We start from the raw sequence: 21,134 nt of genomic DNA, 5'->3' as shown, positions 1-21,134 counted from the left end.
ATCACAATAACAATGATGTACATCATTAAATACAGTCATAAAAACTTCCTTTCCTCTCCTGGCTTCTCAGTGACTTCAATCACCACCGAGAGCCCTTTCCTCTGGTCAATTTCAGGTGGTGGCTGAGGCCTCTGGACAGGCTTTAGATGTGGGTCTCCAAAACCTAGAGAGGCTGAAAAGGAACCCTGGAGAAGCTGCCCCAATGTGTTTCCACTTTCTCGGACATAGCCAGTTCAATATCTGAGCAGGAGTGTGGGCCACCAAGGGAAGAAAGCCCTACCTTTGCCAGTAAAAGATCCTTGCCTGAAGAAGTATCTGAACACTATGTAAGGCATTTGTTAGTGCAGAGCTTCCTGACTTCTTTTCACATTGTGGCAAACAGAGAAGGCGGGGTGAATGGCAGCAGCTGACCAGCCCTGCTGGGTGTGCTCTGACCACCCTAGACCCCACCTACCATCCCAAACCCAGAGAGGCTCAATATCTTAGCCCATCTGCAGCACTCCTGGACGTCCTGCTCACCAGTTAGGAAGTTCCAAGTTATTGGACCATTTCTTCTGAAGCACAAAGCTTTTTTGCACTGAATGGAATTTCTTCTTGGTAATGAAAGAGGGTTTAAAAATCTCTTGTTTTCCAGTTTTCTAGAGAGATTTAAAACTTAAGAAAACCATGTTGAAGAATTTGAGGGACTGCTTTTTTTAAAATATATTTTTCTCCAATTAAAACAGTTAGTTTTCAATGTTGAGTGTTTTGAAATGAATTATTCCATAAATAGTTTCTATATCAAAAACAGAAAAGACACTGATGTATGAAAGACCTGGGCCAACTTTGCTAAAGAGCAGGCATGAATTTTCTGATAAGAACTTTGATTTGGGGAGTTATAATACAAAAGTGATCCTTTTTTTTTTTTCTATTATTGAAATAAGCTTCTTCTTGCTCTACTCTGGGAATCCATGAGGTAGGCAGTTAGATTAGATAATCCTGGAGATGTTGTTTTTAGAGATCTTCATTTGCAGACCCAGACAACAGGCTTCTCAATCTAGTTTTTGCAAATAAAAAATCCACTCAGGTCTTTTGTAAATTCATTCATTGTTGCTTACTTCTTGATCTCTTTTGAAAAACTGGCCATAAAGGGTTTTAAAGATAAAAAATTACAAACAAATATATCCCCCATGGATATGTTTCTCTTAAAGAATGCATTTATAATATTTGTCCACTTTTTAAAAAGCAAACTAGAAAAGTGGGGGTAAATACCATTTCATTACCCCCCCACAAAAAACCCCCTTAAAAACATACAAAACTTTATTGTAAGAGGGGAGAGTTTCACGAATGATTCAGAAAACTTCTAACCACAGCTCGTTCTGCTGGCCTGCTTGTTCCATCCACTTGGTGGCGTGAGTGGTATAAGAAATACAACAGGGCATCTGTCCCCACCCTGCAGGGCAGTGGTTCCCAGCTCTGCTGCACATCAGAATCACCTCAGGAGCTTTCAAAACTCCTGACTCCCAGGCTGCATCTCATATCAATTAAGCCAGGATCTCTAGGGGGTGGGAGGGTGAGACCCAGGCATCAATATTTTTAAAGCTCCCTGAATGCTCCAACATGTAGCCATGACAGACAACATTTAGATACACTTACATTGGTTTGACTGATAATCATTATAGTCTTCTCAACACTTTTACCATTCAAGTTCAACTTAACCTTATCTTTCATCCAAACCACAGTGAACTAGAATCCTCCCCTTTGTGTTCTTTATTTATTGATGGCAATTACCTCTTATGTTTATTGGGCATGACAACTTACTTTAAGTATGAATTTAAAATATTATGCTGCCTAATATGCCAAATTTAAAAGACGCATATTTGCATCCTGCCCAACACATTTACTGCTGTGGGCTTTGTGAGATCATTTTGGCACAAAGATTACAGAGCCAGGGCTTCCCCTTGGGAAACACCTTTAATTCCCTGAAGTAAGGATTCGGGAAATGATGACAAGACTTTCTCAGTTGCCACGTGTATAAAAACGGATAATGGCTATCACCAAGGAAACGGAGACATCCCAACATAGAAATGTGAATTTTTCAAAGATACTCTTACAGATTTTAAATATTAGACACTGAAAAAATAAAGTGTGATTTATAATTTAATTTAAAAATTGATATGCGATACATCACAATTGAGCTGATTCTCCCATCCATGGGCATTTAGGTTGTTTCCAATTTTTCACTATTATAAAATGATGTCACAGATCTATAAATATTAACATGAGAAAAGATTTGCTCTATAAAAAATCAGGTTATAAAATGGCATTTAGAGTTTGCTGTCTTTTTTTGGTGAAAAACATATGCAACTTTGAACGTGTTTATTAAAGCACTTGTTTCAGTGAATTGTGAGTATTTGAAAATGCATCTATCTCCCCACGTAGGCTGAGTTCCTGCAGAGTAGAAACTGCTTATTCATACATGCTCTACGAGTATTTCTTATAGAATACAAGAATGAAACAGAATATTTTCAATTTCTACAATGTGCATGACAATGATTAAGTTCCTGTTTTGTGAGAAAATACACTCTGTTTTCGTCTGAGCTAAACTTTCAACCACAGGGGAGAGAGGCAAAGACTTAAGGGAATAGGACTAAAGGCAGCTATTTTGGGTTTGAAGGTGGGCTTTACATTGTTTGGCCTCATTCCTCTTAGTAAGCAAGGGCAGAATAGCCATTTACTGAAGGGATGGAGTGGAAAATAAATAACTAAACTCTTAGGGGAAAAAAGACAAAGTTTCATACAAGGTATGCTTCAAAGAATTTTGCAAGAATTGTGAAGGTGTAGTTGACATTGTTGACTCTGAGGTCTCAGAAATCCCAATGGTTGTGAGACAGATAATTAAAAGAATTTCTGTGCCAAAGTAAAGCCAGAGAAGGAAAAATAGCACACTTGTACGGGCACTGGGCGTGGCAGTCCTCCACGCCTGCTGCTCCTGACCCCTGCCCACGTCGCCCCATCTAAGAAGGCACGGTACCTGGGGGATGTAGAAGAGCCCCAGCAGGTTCGCCACCGCCGTGGAGATGCCCGAGCCCGTTGCTCCCACCACAGCGATCGTAGAGGGGATGTGCTCCGAGCAGTTGCAGAACTCGTCAAGATTCAAAGAATCGATTTTGTTCTGGGCCACAAAACTCAGGGTGGCCTCCAAGGCTTTAGAAACAGTGTTGCAAGTGTCGAATATCCTGTAGCCCAGCGTCATGTTGGGAAGGAGGGCTGGGCTGCTGTTTATTTCCTCTATGGCAAATATCATGGCTTGTAACCAGCGAAATCCACGGAAATTATACCTGGAAGAAGGAAGAAATGGAAGAAAACAATAGACTTTCTGGTCAACTTCTTTAGAGTACAGACTGGGCAAAGCTGGGTTTGAAACTGGCTTTGTTACTCTGGTTTCATGACATATTGAGACTCAAAGTCCTCTCTGTAAAATGGGGATAACACCTCAGAGGGTGGCTGTGAGTATGAGATAATTATGCAAAGTTCTCAGCATGGTGCCTCGCAGAGTTAGGGAACAATGAGCAATGACAACAAGGACTGTGGTTAGTAGTAGAATGAATAATTTGTACCTGCCTCATCCTGCAAAGAATTTGAAGTAGCTGATGTGAGGTACTAAAATAGAAGTAATATCGAGATTTAAAAAGAAAAAAGACCGGGGAAAATATAAACAGGCTTTAATATGCAGGAGCCTAAAAATAACTTCAGATCTGCAGAGTCACAAATATAGACTATGGCATTCCTGAAGGCTGAAGGGGAAAAGGACATGAGTGATCTCATCTTTGTAAACAAACAAACAAACATTATGCACAGGAAGGCTGTTCACAAACAGTGGTTGCTTCTGGATGGTAGAATGATGAACTTTAAAATTGTGTGCTTTTGGCTTATATATACTTCCTATTTAAAAAAATGAGCATTCATTGCTTTTCAAAGAATGCTATCTTAAATAAAAATCAAGCAAATTAACAAAGAGAAATAGGGTCAATGACGTAGTTTTCACTCTCCTAGGACTTGGCAGACAGTGAGAGCTTGATAAATGTTCTGAATCAGTGTATCAGTGCCCAAAGAAGAAAACCTAACCTAACCAGCCTGGAGGTCCTCGCGTGGGTTTCACTACTTCAACTCAATGACAAGAGGAGAGAAACACAATCTGTTACATTTCACTGTATGTCAGTTAGGTTCCTGAAGGTTCTGGTCTAACTTTTAATGTGACATTTTCTCTTAGTCATTTCCTTCACATTTCCTGCTTTCATTTACTTATTTTTTTTAAACCTGCAAAGTCACTAAGACATATTACAGAATTTTTCATTATATAGAACATCTATACTGTTAAACTGATTTTCCTATCTTTCTTTAATATAATTAAAAATACGTATTATTTCAGGGCATGCTTCTAGCTTGATCTTAGGTATATACGTAGCACCTGCAGGGTACAATAAAGAGGATATTTATCCACATGGACTGTGAAGGATATAATCAGCATCACTGAAATTCTACACTTAGCTTTTCTGCATTCATTAAAAAAATGTGAAAATCTTGTCTAACTTGTGAGCTCTCATTAGAATATGAGCAGAAATCCAGTTTTGTTGGAACAATCCTAGTTTTCTTTTTCACTTTCGAGCTCTCAGGAAGACCAAGGAAAAGTGCCGGCTCCTTTCTGGAAGGTGCAGCTCTCAAGAGAAAGTGCTCTTCTCTCTCAGAAGATGGGTCAAGCCCTGGGGTGCAGTAATGGTTTCTGACGTCCAGAGTAAGGGAGGTGATAATGCAGCCCACTGGACTCTCAGAAGTCAGTTACTATTTGAAGGAATTGCACCTAGTTTTAGGTGTCAAATTCTAAAAGAGTCATGATAAATTAGGGAACATCAGATAGAGGGCATCCAGAATGGTGAGTGTCTGGAAATCAAGTCATTAAATAATTATTTTAAAAATCTGAGACTATTTGGCCTGGAAAAGAAATGATTCAAAGGGACATGTCAGCTGTCTTCAAATGGCTAAAGAGAGAGTCCAGTGACAGAGTTAGCTGGATTGCGAGTTTCTCCATCTGTGTTAGATGGATTCTGTGTTAGCAGGGGGAGTTCAGCTTTCTGTAAGACTTTCTCATGGGAATGGTTCCAAAATGCTACGGGCTGCATTTCGAAGATGCCTGAGTCATGCTAACCATGGAAGTTTCTTTAAACTTTAAAATCTTTTAAAAAATAAGAATGAGGCAGCCAACAGTCAGCTATTATGACCATTAGAGAACTTAAGGTCAACAGGAGATTTTAATACTCAGGTTTGCAAGACCTACAATAAATTTCCTTCTAGGTACTCGGTCTTCCATTAAGCAACACTATAAGGTCAACAGGAGATTTTACTACTCAGGTTTGCAAGACCTACAATAAATTTCCTTCTAGGTACTCGGTCTTCCATTAAGCAACACTACCTCCAGTGAACAGTGATGACTCAGTTATCAAGTGACTGGTTCTATGCTCCAGCAGGCCATGGATTTTCCTACTCCGTATCTCTGACATTTTATTTTTGGAAAATTCCTTTTAAAAAAATGAGAGGGGAATAATAGCTTCGGCATGATTACCAATCACCATTTCTGAAAAGAGAGAACCAACTTCGGAAAAATTATCGTGGGTATGGTAACAGCTTTTCTCCAGCCACCCAGAGGAGGTGACTCTCCGAGGTGGCTCCCTTCCCCTACCTGATACATTCCACGGACTCGGGCCTTGACTTTAGATCTTGATCTTTGGCAGCTACTCCAAAATGAATAGGAAAGAGCCCCCCGAGGATAATGTCCCCTTTCTTCTGGGCTCGCTGGTCAGGCCCATAGGCAGAAGCGCACCAGGCGAAAGCCAAGAGGACCCAACAGCAGCTGTAAAACGCCATAGTTCTGCTTTCTCTCCAGGGGGAGGACAAGAGTGCTGGTGGTCTGGGGCCCCCCGAGAACTTCCCCCTTGGTGGGGCTCACTCCCTGCGATGGTGACACATGTCCACAGCGTGATTAGTAACAGAATGGAACTGTGGCATTTGACTTTCCATTTCTGCCTTCTCCATTGCAGACTAGTAAGGTGGGTGGTTCTTGAGTCTTCAGAAGTCACATCACGTACAGACAACCTGTAGTATTTTCTAGAAAAGAGAGAGACAAAATGAATTCAACTAAGCCTAAATCCCACATTGTTATAATGACTGCAACCGAGGTGGCTCAGAATTTCCATTCAGAGAGGCTGAAGGGTGACAGGTGGGGAAGGCAAGGCTTAGCGTCTCATTTTTATAGCACTTCATGCAAGATAAAAAAAAACTTCATATTACACAAACACAAATCTTTGAAGGATGCAGATAAATCAAGGGTCAGATTAGGTTCTGCCAAGCTCTACAGCAGGATCTAGGGGACAGTCCTTCTGCTGTAGCATGATTATCCTAGTAGGAGCTCTCAGCTCTTCTCACTCTACACCCTCTCTCGTCCACTCTGTGGGGCAATTCCCAAATATATGTCAATGTTGGCTCAATGTACAGTTTCTCCTGAGGTTCAGGTTCAAGCACTGAACTGTCAACTGGACATCTCCACCTGGATGTCCCACAGGTGTTTCCACCTGGACAGACGCTGCACTCACCTTCCTCCCAAACTTGTTCCTCCTTTCCTGTTTTCTATCTCAACAAATGTCATGCCATCCACAAAGGCACCAGACAGAGTCCTCCCTGCCCTCTCTCTTTTCTCATCATTGCCCTTCATATTCAAACAGCCATCACATCCTGTAGACTCTACATCCTAAATCTCTTTGGAATCCATCCACTGCTTCCCATTTTCAAGGCCACCTTAAGTCCACCAGCATTTCTCATCTGGGTTTGTGCAACTATTTCCTAACTGGCCTTCCTGCCTCCAGTTGTGTCCCTTTGCAACCCACCTTTGAAAATCTTTGGATGCCATGGAACAAGTGGTTTGGAGCACAAGCTCTGGAGTTAAACCTGGCTTTGAATCATAGTTCCACTGTTTCCTAACATATGACTTTGGGAAAGTCACTTAACCTCTGATCTCAATAAAATAATGCACGGAGAGCCATTAGCACAGTGTAACTAGTAAACTCACAGAACATGCAAGCTGTAATGAATAACTTTCTAGCCTCACTCTTGCTGGGTTTCCCTTTGAACTCCACCCTCCAGCCACACTGAACTTCCTTTAGTTCCTTAAGTACAAGTTTTTTTTTTTTTTAAATCCCCATATCTCACACATACCATTCCTCTTTCTGGATGATGCCTCTAGCCTAAACTTTGCCTAGAAAACATCTACCTGTCTTTCAGCTTTCAGTTGTCCATAACTGTGGGATCATGGCTTGGTGGACTGTGGGGCCTTTGTGTGAATGGAGAAAAGAACTCCTGTGGGCCAGACACAGTCTTGTACCAAGGTGTCCAACTTGGGAGTGGAATGCGGGCTGGATTTCTATCTTCACTGACCCCTCAGTTGTACAGTGAGCAATGTATAAGGAATCTTCAAGGAAGCCTTCCATGGACTCTCAGTTAAGGTAGGTCCACTGTTGTTGTCCTTTACATCTTGGATCTTGGAGTTCCCCTCTTGGAAGACTGATCACACTTTACTATAATTAGATGCATAAATGTCTCATTCCAGACCCCAAGCTCCTAACCATTGTCATATACTGTCCCTTGTCCCTTAGGAACCTACCTCCTCCTCCAACAGTCATTCTAGCAGAGGGTACTGGGCCCCAAATGGAAGGAGCACCCCATCAGATACTCAACAGTCACAGAATTGTCTCCAGTAATGTCTAAACATCCACGACCATCCAGATTCTCTGACCTCAGTCCTGCTCTTAGATTTTTAGCTTCATTTCTTGACCTTGGTCATGTATTCATTCATATATTTAATAAGTACATGTGCTAAGGACTGGAAATATAAAGGCATCACATCACACACCTGCATGTTTCCTGCCCTCAGGAACTCCCTGTCCAGTGGGCAGGCACACTAGTGGAGAGGGTCAGAATCTATGCCAATATTCAGAAGTAAGAAAAACATATAACTTTGTTCTCAATACCTAAATTCAACTTTGCTCCCCAGCACTTAGCACAGTGTCTGAAATAGTAACTGCTGAATAAATGTTTGTTGAATGAATGCATAAAAAAGAAAGTACTTTGGAAGGAGACAGAATCTAGCATTTATTGAACCAAGCATTGTGTCAGGTCCTTTAAACAGCCAATGTATTTTAAACTTCACAAGAGTAAAGAGGGCAATACCAACTCTACTTTCTAGATGGGAGAATGGACTCCTCATATATTCAGCTTACTCAAGTGAGAAATTCTGGCACTTGAATTACGAATGCCTCAAGAACTCAGAATTTTAAAGAGTCTCGTGTAATGTACTGAATTAGGAGAGGGAACATTATAACTGGCTAGGGAAGTCACTGAGACCTGTTAAATTTTCCTGTGAAAGATTAACTACTTGGAGAAGTTTATTAACTTCATTAGTCCATTCAACAGAAAATTCATGGCAAGAAGTAATAGATGAAGGAGAGATTTCGGGTCAGTTTGCAGCAGTTAACTCCACGAGTCTAATGTAGTCTCCAAACCACCCTTTTTAGTCCAATTACCAGGGTCTAATTTGCTTTCAAAGTTGAGAATCATTCTAGATCCTCCCACTCCCTTTCCTACCGCATCCAATTGCATTGTCTTGTTGACTCTACCACTTCTTTCCACCTCTGACTTCCCCTTTCCATTCTTGTTGCCAGTGCCTTAGCCAGACTCCCATCACCCCCCAACGTCCTTGTTGCAAAAGCTTTCTTCTTTCTACCTCACTCCTACCGCCTAGATCTCAACAATCACAGCAGTACCAAGCGCGATCATAGCAGTGGATTAACAATCGGCGTTCGTGACTGTGACTTCAGCTGGCAATCACTAGAAGACAAAGTTTGTGAATAATCACTAATGTCTCAGTTGTAGGATCTACAGTAGAGACTTCTAATTGTATCCTTTGTACCATACTCCTTTATGCCACAGTAAAATAGGTCTTAGCTGGACAAGTAGTTGTCCAAAATAAAGACTACTTTCTCCAACTTCCTATATAATTATATGTGGTCTTAAGACTAAACTTTGGCCAATAGGGTGTAAGCTGAAGTGCCCTGGAGCAGCTTCTAGGAAACTCCTTAAGAGACAGTTGGTGTTTGTCCTCTGGCCCTTTGTCCCCTCTTCCTCTATCCTGTTGTATGCAGGTGGATGTGACAGCTGGAGCCCATCTTGAACCATGAGCTTTATCCCAGGGAATGACGGTGACTCGAGCTGAGGATTTCATGAAGCAGAACCTCAATATCAGACTGTTTCCGGATGTTCACATGACAGAGGAAAGAACGCTTCTAGTTTGTTTAAGCCACTGTTGCATTTTTTTCTTATGGCAGCGATATTAACAGTATCTATCCAACAGTCACAAATAGACTCATTTGTTCTCCTTACTATAAGTTTATTTCGTTTAAATCATATGTAATCATGTTTGCACTCCTGCAAAAAAGTATCGCAAATACAAGCTGAAGCTAGTATTTGTTCTTTATCTCAATGGCAGATATGTTTGGAAGAAGAAATGATCCGTGGACCAACTGGTTTTGTATTTAGAAGGCCCTTGAAATCACGAGGAGAGTTTCAGTACTGACGGGTGATTGATCGCTGAGTTCCTCATCTGAGAGATGTGGGATGGGAAGTCAGAGCAGATCAGTCTATGGTTCCACAGGTCCATGAACTTATAAATTCAATTATTTATTCTTTCAAAAAAACATTGATTGAGCTCCTTTATGTGCTAGACACTAGGGAGTGCAAGGTACTCAGAAAAGAAAGCTGAAGTCGTTGCCTTCAAGGTGCTCATCTTGCAAAAGAGACAGATGTATTATAGTTGAAAAGGATACAGCAGAACATATTTTAATTACAGTGATGCAAAGAAGAGGCATGAACTAAGTACTGAGAAAGTACAAAGGGAGGGGTGACATTCTTTCTGGTGACTGCCAGAGAGAGTTAATTTAAAGTGGGGACAGGAAGCTTCATGAGGGTAGGGCCTGTTTCTTTTCCTCACTGTAGCCTGGCATCAAGTACAGTGACTGGAACTTAGTAGCTGTGCCACATTTATTTGCTGAATGAATGAATGAAGCAGAAGAGTGAAAAACGGGTTGGTTGGGCAATTCTAGGACAGAAAAGGGAAGGAGTCACCCCATAAGACCAAAGGTTCCTGAGAGCAAGGACTTCATCACAATCACAGTTGCATTCCCAGCATAGAACAAGGAACCTGGTAATGAACAGATGCTCAAAAAAATATCTGTTGAATTTGCATTTGTCCAAAAAGTTGGATGGCTCATACAAGTTCAAGGGTCTAGGACAAACTAAAACAGGATAGCAAGGCAAGGTTTGGAGTCAACACAGCAACATTTTAATTTCCATCAACGTAAAATCCACTCTGGCTCTTGCCCCTTGGCTTTACCATTTTTGGAAATTGTGTAAGTCTGGAGTGGAGTGATTGTGCTCACATTTCAACTCGAGAAAACAGGGACATAGACCTTCTGAAGATAAACCACTTAATAAATTAGAGACACAGCAAGCTCAGAAGGTACAATCTCTCAATTCCTAGGCTGCAGAAATTCTAGGTTGCCTACAAAAGGTGGTTAAAAAATGAAAACTGATTTCTAATAGAGACCGTTTATCTTTGTAGGTGAATACACCGATTTGTCTCTGATTTACTGTACTGCAGGTTTTTGCCCTCTTTCATCACTCTGATCATAAAGAAAACGAACAGTAAGCCACCATTGCAGAAAGGTGAAACTTGTATGTTTTAATGAGGGTGAACAGGGAAAAACCTGAGAAAGTTCAACTAATAATCACAAAACCCATGTAGCTGGCGCTGGTTACGGCTTTCTTTACCCCTTGCTGAGGACACAGCCACAATGTGGGTTTTTATATGCACCTGGTGCACATTTGCCAAAGACTTAGGGCTGTCTTATCTGTCATCACCAATGGAGCCATCCTCAGTTCCATGTCAGACTTCATTCCTTCCCTACTAAAGCAAGGGACATCTTCTTTAAGATGAGGGCCCTCTTTCAGCACTGGGGGAGCACAGCCTGCCGGGTCACACTCGGCTGCCTCCCTCCAGCCCTGCTTGCCACCCGCCCGCCCGCCCTCTGCACAGGGTCTTACCCTCCAGCTCCCTGACAACAGGTGTGACTTTTGGAGAGTCCATGCCTCATTTAGCTCTGGTAATGGCTTAATTGAGTCGGAAAAATGCAAGGACAGGAGCGTGATAAAAACCAGCTGAGCTGGGTTCCTGTTAGTCATTGGAAAAAGCTATCAGGGACGGGAGAAGAAAAGATGAACGAGGGTGGGGAGAAGCAGCACGCGGCGCCGAGCAAAGTCGGGGAAAGAGTGGAGACAAAGCAAATAAAGATAAAGAGGAGAGGAAATAAATGTTCATAAATGCTGTGCTGTGAGCTCCTCGATGCAGGTCTGGTCTGCTGCTTCTGTGGCCTGGAAAACAGAGGGGCTCTGCAAATGACTGAATGACTACATGTGTGGAGTGCCCATGAGAAACTGTCAGGAAGCTTATGGAACTACTGCAAGAAGAAAGAAAATAACAAGGGTGGAGGGTTTAGCTCAGTGGTAGGGTGCCTGCTTAGCATGCACATAGGCCCTGGGTTCAATCCCCAGTACCTATTAAATGAATGAATCTAATTACTTCCCCATACCCACCCCCCCAAAAAAAAAGTTAAAAAAAAATGACAGAAGAATTAAAAAGAACTAGAAGGGGAGGTGAGGGGGAGTGAAAATTCAAGGTTAAAAAATGACAAGAAATGCTCACTTCTCTGGTCCAGAGTCCTGTGAGTTGAAAGTGGATGCTGGCTTTGGGCTTTGACATCACCAACGCCGGCTGTTCCACAGCAGGACTGAGTGAGTTCCTGGGGACATGGGCCACGAATTACAAAATTTCTTGCCCCAAAACATTTCCCTTAAGTAAGCCCTGCTGATCAATGTGTGGACACCCACAGACTTAATGAAATGGTTCAGGTGAAAAGCAAAAACATGCAAGTGATGTTTTTATAAAGAAAAATGCCAGAGCTTCAAGTCCTACGTGAAATAGTTCTGTGGAATAACATCTCAGTATTGCCTTTCAAAACTGTGAGGAACCCTGACATCTGAAGTGGTATTTTTTAGTCCAGTGTCCCAAGACGTGCCACCACAAAGTGTCCTGGGGTAAAATAAGTTTGGGAATTGTGTACTTTGTGCCACAAGGGCACAGTCAACACCCAAAGGCTCTGAGAAGTCCTGCAGTGACGATAACTGCTCAACTTTAACTCACTTATTCCCAAATTCATTTCCGCCCGAGACCTCATCCCCACCCTCCCAACCCTAGAATACTTGTTATAATGCTGTGAAATACAGGCTTGGGAAGTGCTGATGTAGAGGAAAGCATAAAAGCCTTCACCTGAGACCTCTCCCAGTCTCTCTGGATGCATTTTTGAATGCAGAGATGTGTCTGCCTCTCACTGGAATTAGCATTTTTTTTGTAACCCCAGCTATGAAATTCCAAAAGGTAGCACTGGAAAGAAGGAGGGACTGAGGTAGGGTAGGTGAACAAATGCTGATGCACACGGTCATCATTCTCTGGCCTCAGGCATATACTCCCTCCCTCTTCTCCTGGGGTAGTTTCTGCTGCGCTCCACAAGCTTTCACACCGAGCCCTTCTCTCTCCTACTTGCAGCTCCTCTGGCCTCACACTGGGTCCCCCTAAAAGGACCACTGAAATATGCAATGCTTGGCTGACAAACCAGCTCTCTGAAGGCAAAAACGAAAAAGAAACCCCCAAAACACCCTGATTTGTAGTGTTTACTGAATACTCCCACCACGGCTGATTTCAAGCTACCAATGGTTTAACAACCAATTTGCAAAAATCCTTGGTATTTAACCATTGGCTCTTGTGAACCACTGGGATGCACCTCTAAGCTAATGGAATTACTGATCTTTGGAAAAACTGCACAAATTACTTTATAGGCCTTATGAATCTTCTATTTCCTCCTGTTTCCTTCTCTGCTCCAACTGTTAGGAAGCTGCAAGGCAAATTTGTGGCCCAGCTCCCAATTTCCTCACCATATTAAATCTTTTATTTTCATAAACAGTGAGAGGGATATTAACACACAAACAAATGCTTAAATCTGGAGTTTTGCTGCAAGCAATGAGAAGTATCGCCAGGTGAAACTGTGTGTAATTAGGAGGAAGGGGCACGGGAAAGTTGTTTTTGCCTCATTAACTTAGAGGGCAGATTTAAGAAGACTGGGACACCATGTCATTAGTCTAAAATACAGAATTTTGGAGATAGCAGGGACCTGGGAAGCTTACCTGGTCCACACTGAAACCTTCTGACACATCGATGTTTAGAACGTGGTGGCCAATTTTGTCATGTGTAGGAGCTGGAATTCAGAGCTCACTGAAAAACCTGTGAGGTTCAGTGATGGAAACGAAGGGAAATCATTTTCTTTTCTTTTTTTTTTGACTTGTCAGTGCACCCTAGTGTGCCTTAATATTATTTCAGGTCTTCAGAAGATTAAACTTACTTTCAATTATAGCCCGAAATCTATTATGGGAATTCTCGTAGTTTTAATTGGACCTTAAGGTGCGCAAAATTGGATTAATCATAATCCTTGGTTGTGACACATCCTCATTATTGGTCCACGCCTGGTTCCCTTTTATTTCTTTATTTTTATTTTTTTCTGTTCCTATATCTTTCCCACTTTTTTCATTAGAGTTTTGGACATTTTCCTCTTGAATTTTAAGAATTCTTTATATATTATGGATTAGCCCTTAATCTGTGATAAATGCTGCAAATGTTTTCTTCTAATTTTGTAGCTCTTCTTTGACGTTCTTACTGTACAAATTTTAAAAACATTTTTATGTAGTCAAATTTATGAATTATTTTTATTGCCATTGGATTTTCAGTCAGTGCTAGAAAGCTTTTCCTTACACTGAATTTGTAAAGGAATTCACCATATTTTTAAACTGGTTTATTAAATTATTTTCTACCTAATTTTGTTTTTTTATATTTAATTTCTTTTTCTGGGGGGGGGTCAGGTGATTTATTTCGTTTATCAACAACACGGGGTTACATTTAATTTCTTGATAAATGTGTGTGAGATATGGATCTAATTTTATCTTTTTTCCAAGTGGCTGCCTTGTGCCAGCAGCATTTATTAAAAAGCCCATCTTTGTTTCTATAATTTAAGATGCCACGTTTAGTATTTCCATATTTACTCAGACCTAGTTCAGAACTTTCCATTCTGTTCTACTGGTCTGTAGGTCTGTTCTGTGGCAGTAGTGCCCTGTCTTTACTAAGGAAATCTACAGTATGGTTTAATACCCGGTAGGACTAGCCCACCTACGTAGCTTTCATTTCTTAGTGTGTTCCCGGCTATTCCTGCAGGTTTGTTTTTCCTTATGAACTTCAGCATCAGCTTATCTAGCTCTATTAAAAAAAAAACTTGTAGATATTTTTATTGGGATTGTGTTATGTCTGTAGGATGATGAATTGTCCCATCCAAGAACAGGAATGCTTTTCCTTTTGTTCAAGTCTAATTTTGTGTTTCTCAAGAGTATTTTCTCTTTTAGGTTTTGCACATTTTTGTCAAGTTTATTCCTAAGTACTTAATCACCTTTGTCACTATTATAAATGGGACTTTCTTTACTATTATGTCCTCTAGCCAGTTATTGTTTGTGTCTATGAAAGCTATTGACTTTTGTATGTTAATTATATATTCTGATGACTTACTGAGTTCTTTTATTATTTAAATTAGCTTTATTGTTCATTGATTCTCTAGTATTTTCTAGAAATCTTTCTTTTTTATTGAGCTATAATTGACATATAGCATTATATTAGTTTCAGGCACACAACATGATTCACCATTAGTATATACATGAAATGACAGCACACTAAGTTTAGTTAACATTCATCACCATACATAGTCACAAGCTTTGTGTGTGTGTGTGATGAGAACTTTTAAGATCTACTTTCTTAGCAACTTTCAAATGTACAATACAGTATTATTAACTATAGTCACCATTCTGTACATTATATCCCCATGACTTATTTTATAACTGGAAGATTGAAATTTTTGACCAATTTCACCCACTTTTATTTCTTTATTTCTAAGTTATTTTTAATAATGAATAAGCACCTGTGAATCTACCATCCAAAATAAAGAACACCAGTGGTACCCTGTGTTCCCCTTCTGCATCCTGTTCTTCTGCCTCTGTCCCTCCAAAGAAACCATCATCCCAAACCACATGTTTATCATTTCTTTGCTTTCCTCCCTACCCCCTAAACACCTTCTTAAAATTTTTTAAAAATCTTAATAAAGACTGAGAGGATACACATGAAAATGCTGAGTGATTATATATCAGTAATGGAATCATGTACTTCTTCCTTGTTTTATGTTTTTGAAAAAAATGTATTACTTTTTATATTAGAAAAGATATTACTGTAAAATAATATCATGTTATTTAAAAGGATGGCAATATAGACATAAACATTAAACAAGGAGGAAAAACATTGCAAAAAAAAAGATTTTACGAAGATTTTACACTCTAGTCATGCTATATATACCTTGAAATATATTTTGAAAACATGCTTGTGGATACTTCTTCATATCCTCCACCCTTTTCTTATTTCACCTCACCTTTTCTCTCTCTTCTATTTCTCCCTCTCTCTTAAAATAAACTTTTCACTGATATACAAGACATCACACACACACAAATCATACGTGAATTTGCACAATTTGCACAATAAACACATCTGCATAAGCAACGTCCAGATCAAGAAGAGAAACAGAATGCTGAGGCCCCAGTCATAACCTGTCCTGGTCATTACCCTTCACCCAAGGTAACAGGCAGCCTGACCTCTATCACAAACCAGTTTCCCATGATGTTGAACTTTGTATAAATGGAACTATGCAATATATACTATTTTGTGTCTGCCTTCTTTTGTCTAGCACTATGTTTGCAAGATTCAACTATATTGTTCTGTGTAACAAGTTTGTTTTTTCTTACTATTACATAGAATTTTATATGATTATATCACACATTATCCACTTCCTGTTAATGAACAGTTTGGGGTTTTAATGAATAATGCTACTATGAACATTCGTGATGTGCCTTCTGGTGAAAAATGTTGAGTGTATACCTACAAGTGGAATTTCTGGGTCATAGAGTTTATGTATATTGTATATCCAGTAGATACTGCCAAAAAGTTTTTCAAATGGTTGGAACTAATTTATCTTCCCATTAGCACCGTGTCTCCCTGTCAGGAAATGTCCGCAAATATTTACGAATTTACTAACTGGCCTCTCCAACCTGGCACAGGAGAATCATGAGCCATCATTTAAAATATAAATCCTGAAACACGCTACATTCAGTTGCCTCTATGAGAGGACTCTACATTGCTAATGATATCTGCAGCTGCTCTGGAGGAAGACTATCTCCAGGTAATAAATCTTCCCCAAATAAACCCCATGTATGTTTCTGTAAGCCCGACTTTGAAGCTGGATTATCCAACACACCCTCACACATGGCGGAAACCCATCCAGTTGGTTTCCTGTAATGTGGTACCCCTGAGGCAGAAATGTGACCATATAAAGAGTCTCTATCTGTCAGGCTAGGTGCAGGGCAAAGTGAGGTCCCTAGATCAGCAAGAGCAGCAGCATCTGGGAACTTGCCAGAAATGTTAAGTTCTTGGTCCCGCCTGACCTACTGAATTAGAAATTCTGGGGGGAGACCCAGCAACCTGTGTTTTAACAAGTCCTCTAGGCGAATTTAATGTACACTCAATTTTGAGAACTATTGCAATAGGTCAAGTTAGTAGACTGTTCCTTACCCTGAAAAATCTGTTTCCTACGAATGATTTTAAAAATGAACTTTTTCCCCCAATACCATAACTTTTTCCCCTGAACGTAACCTAGGAAAACAAAAATGCATAGGAACACAACAATTTCCTGTCAATGTCAAGTCATTCTTCAGTTTCCCTGAAATTTTTCTCATGCAGTAATTGCTAACATTTTATGACACTAGTATTCCAGGAAACACAGTTCAGAAACCATTGCTCTATAGCTAGGGTAACTTTCTGAATTATAATCAGTATGCGCAGTCTGTGAACTAGAGAAAGTGGCTATTTACCATAGATCAGCCACTTCTCGCCTTTCCTCTCGGCCGGATGTAGGGGATTTACCTATCTGGTTTCCATTCTCCTCTACCTTTCCCTGGCAGAATCTTGGGAGCTCTACTTTTAAACTTAAATCTTTCATTATTAAATCCCTTTTTCAAACGTGCCAAATTTGAGGCACATATTCCTCACAGCCAGTGCATCTGTGCACTGGGACCCTGTTTACACGGGGCCATTAGAAGTCACCTTCATAAATTCCCTCTGCCCAGCACCATGAGTCTCTTCTGCTTCTTCTGGGACTCCTTCCAGGGGCTCAGAGAAGGCCTCTTCTGGAACTGGAATGGTCCTGAACATGCTGCAAGCCCTGGCCCTCCAGTGTACACTCAGTGCCTCCCTGCCTGCCCTTCAGCCAGTGAGGGGCTTCTGAAGAGCTGGCCAAGGTGAGGGAGGCCACCAGAGGCCTCACAAAGAGCTCTCCCCATCTCAGTTTCCCATTCATGTTTGGAAATAAAATCCTATCCTCTTATTTTTGTTTTCTTCTCTCTTCTCTCCCTGTTTTTCTTTCCTATGTCTTCTGGAAGTTTCCAACTCCTTCTTAAGTCTTCTTTCAATCTTTCTGATGAGAAATGAAGCTCTTTTAAAAGTTGCGGGAAAGATTTAATGGAAAGGAGTCTGAAAAAGAATATATATATATGTATATGCATGACTGGGACATTGTGCTGTACAGCAGAAATCGACACACTGTAACTGCCTGTACTTCAATAAAAAAAAACAAATAAATAAAAAGTTATGGGAAAGAGTGTCATTCCTGTTCTTTTTCAGCTGTGCCCGTGTGCTGGTTACACTGGGCTGGGGTGGGTCAACAAACCACAGCCTAGGGGTCGAATCTAGCCCACCTGTTTTTTGTAGATGTTTTATTGAAATACAGGCATGCTTATTTACTTGCACATCATCTATGGTTGTTTTGGGGCTAGAAGGGCAGATGTGAGTAGTGACGACGGAGATTGTTTGGCCCACAAAGCCTAAAATGTTTACCATGTGGTCCTTTACAGAGAAAGTTTGTTGAGACCTGCGTTAAAATGAGCACATGAATGAGTAGTGAAAACTCTACTTTTGCCATGACTGTGCACTGACAGCTTTGGAAATAGTTATGTGCCTGGTGTAAGCAATGATTTCGGCAGGTTGAAAGTAGCTGACTCTATGAGCTTCCTCAGAGGAATGAGTCCAACAGCCTGTCTCACAGCTAGGGGAACGGGTCACTTCTTCCCCTTGGTTGCCAACTGACTCAGGAGGCATCAGGGGTGGTGTTTGTTTACCATTTGTTCACATGAACAGAACAGAGTGGGTTGTGTGGTGGGACTCTCCCCACAGTGAAAAATCTTTAGCTAAGGATGGGAAGTCCAAGCTGAGCAGCTGAATCACCAGCAGCAGCAGTTTCTGCCCCTTTGATATCCTCAAATGAGTCAGTTCCCTGGGAGCCAGTTACTTTCCTGTGAAGATGACTTTAAGGGAGGGTGTCAGTGGTGTGGTCTGGTTGGGAAACAAATATCACTACCACCCAAGTAGCCCATGCATGATCTGGGTGGGAGGCAGGCCTGAAGGAGGAAGCCCAGGGCTCAAGGGAGGGGAGAAATGTTCACTCTGGAGATAGTCTTAACTCTCTGCTCCATCATTGGATGGGAGCACATTCCCTTGTGAAGTCATCTTCTTGCATTTCCCTGCCTCACTCTCTTCTCCTCCTCCACTTCAAGGCTCTACTACCCAATATCCTGAGGCCCAGAGCAGGGTGCCCATGGTGAGATTAGAGGAGAGCATCAGAAGAGGAGGAGGCTGATGTCAGTGCCCTTTGGCTAAGGACCAGCAGGACGGGGTTGGAACGAGGGTGAGGAAGGGGAGGCAGTGAGGGTGCAAAATGTAAGAGGCGCTGCTTGCTACGGCAGCCCTAGTCCCGCCCTGCTGGAGGACCACCCCCGTGGTTGGATAAGCTGGACTTGTTACTCACTGCAGAGAAGTAGACTGGTAGAAAGGACTTGCAGGGTTGGGGCTTGTACCAGGTAATTTTGGGGAGGGTTTAAGGAAGCAGCACTTTGCATTCTGTCAGGAAGCGGGGATCCTTCTATGACTGGGTATCTTAGTAAATCTTGAGAAGAAAGAAAAACTAGAGTGAGGCCGAAGCTGTAACTGACTGAAAAAAAGCAGCAGTCACCTGAGCTAGGATGGGGAATGTTTGGTCATTTTTGTGGTTTGGACAATGTTAATGTTCTTTTTTTCCCCTGTGTTCAGATGTGATTGTGGAGTGGTCTTATTTTTGTCTTTAGCCATCACAGTCACAGAGTGGCCTTGTTGGTGGTGATGTTCTATGAAATTGCTTATGTTCAGCAGAAGACCAGGGCCTCGCTAATAGTACCGCCCAGCTCCCAGTTATCAGGGGCCATTTTTCTCTTTTTCATTGACCACTTCACTTTTTTTCAAAGTCACAAATTCACATGATAGTGGATCCAGAGAGGACGTTAGAAACCACCCAGTTCAAAGTTTAAGTTCAGGAAGTGAAAGCTCAGAGATGTTACCTGCCTTGCCAACATCACACAGCCAGTTGGTGTCACAGCCGGCACTGGGACCATGTTTCTTGACCTGGAAGCCCTGCACACACTGGCCCTACCTCCTTCGGCAGCCTCATCCGCAGGTGCAGGGAGAGCCTACACTGCCCTCCCTCTTTCTGTGCTCCAGCCTGCCCATCCCTTCAGTTTCTCTGACAGGCCAGATTCTTTATTGTCTTAGGCCCATCCTACAAGCTGCTTTCTCTGCTTAGAATGCTCTTCCACCCTTCTGATCTGCACCTCCTTCTTAATCCATTTCTCCTCACCCTTAGGAACTGGTTCAAACACCACTTCTCAAGGCAGCTCCTTCTAAATCCACAAGCCTCATTCTCCTTGCTTTGTGCATCTTTCTAGTACTTCCGTGCCAGAGTCCCTGAGTCTCCATGCAGTCAGGGTCTGGTCTATCAGTTCACTGCTGTACACTCAGGACACAGCAGATGCTCACTAATGAATGGATGCTTTACCCCGAGCCTGCTGGAGGCTCTATCACAAGAATTCTTTTTATAGTATAGTTAAAAAAAACCATTCTGAAATCTTCTCTTGAGGCCTCTATATAAACGTAGAGTCTGGCTGCAAGTAAACAATACGACAGGCTAAAGTAAAAATGCTGAGGTGTTACAAGTAGGTGGAGGATGGATGTGATGATCCCATTCCAACGTCGTCTTTCCTGTGATTGCTATCTGGACATGCGGGTGTGCTTGAAAGGCCAGGGTACAGCCAGGAGCTCTTCACACCCCTCACCCAGAGAAAAGTCCTGGAGCCTGAAGTGCCTATTGCATCATTATTTAAAATGTTAGAAGAGAGTACTGAGGAGACTGGCATGCAAGAGGCTACAAAGCTGAGATAGTTCAGTGAGTTCTTATACATATTTATCATCTTGGGAGGAGGGCAGAGAGGGTGTATGGGCCTAGCTGAGATTCAGCTGATGAAAACTATGGCTGCTCTTCCCAAAAAATGTACATCTGCACATAAATTCTATTTGTCTCAAGGGTTTCATGTACCTGAGAAACAAGGTTGTGACTTGCCCCCAGAAATAGAGCAAGAATGAAAGCCAAGCTTCCTCATTCCTCATGTGGCATCCTTTTCCTTCCACCAAAATGTTTATTCCATCATAAGAGGCAACAGGGCATAACCTTTGAAGGCACAGGCTCTGGATGACCCCAAGGTTCAAATCTCTGCTTCAACAACTCCGAGTTGGTGACTTGGGACAAGTTGTTTAATTTCAGTGTCTTTGTTTCCTCCTCTGCATAACAATACAGGAATAACAATAGCAGTGTTGCTGTAGGGATTATATTAAAATAATACTTGTAAGAACTTGGCATAAAGCTTAGCACATAGTAAATGCTCAAGAA

General features: G+C 41.6%; 1 protein-coding gene across 3 annotated transcripts in view; it reads right to left on the bottom strand.

Annotated features, from left to right (window-relative positions):
* CASR (calcium sensing receptor) overlaps window positions 1–21,134 on the bottom strand; it is a 64,407-nt gene that overhangs the window by 19,654 nt on the left and 23,619 nt on the right. For 2 of the 3 annotated variants that reach the window (XM_074364542.1, XM_074364540.1), the window contains exons 2-3: window positions 5,717–6,141; window positions 3,014–3,320 (exon numbers count right to left, since the gene is read on the bottom strand). In XM_074364542.1, the coding sequence (XP_074220643.1) occupies window positions 3,014–3,320; window positions 5,717–5,901 (492 nt within the window). In that variant the 5' untranslated portion in view covers window positions 5,902–6,141. Of the gene's footprint in view, window positions 1–3,013; window positions 3,321–5,716; window positions 6,142–11,842; window positions 12,018–21,134 lie in introns of those variants that run through there. The other variant, XM_045507261.2, reaches the window with a different exon arrangement.

Source organism: Camelus bactrianus, chromosome 1 (genome assembly GCF_048773025.1).
Source record: "Camelus bactrianus isolate YW-2024 breed Bactrian camel chromosome 1, ASM4877302v1, whole genome shotgun sequence".
NCBI lineage: Eukaryota > Metazoa > Chordata > Mammalia > Artiodactyla > Camelidae > Camelus > Camelus bactrianus.
Note: the sequence above shows the minus strand (reverse complement) of the source record. Positions and strands in the feature narration are given on the sequence as shown.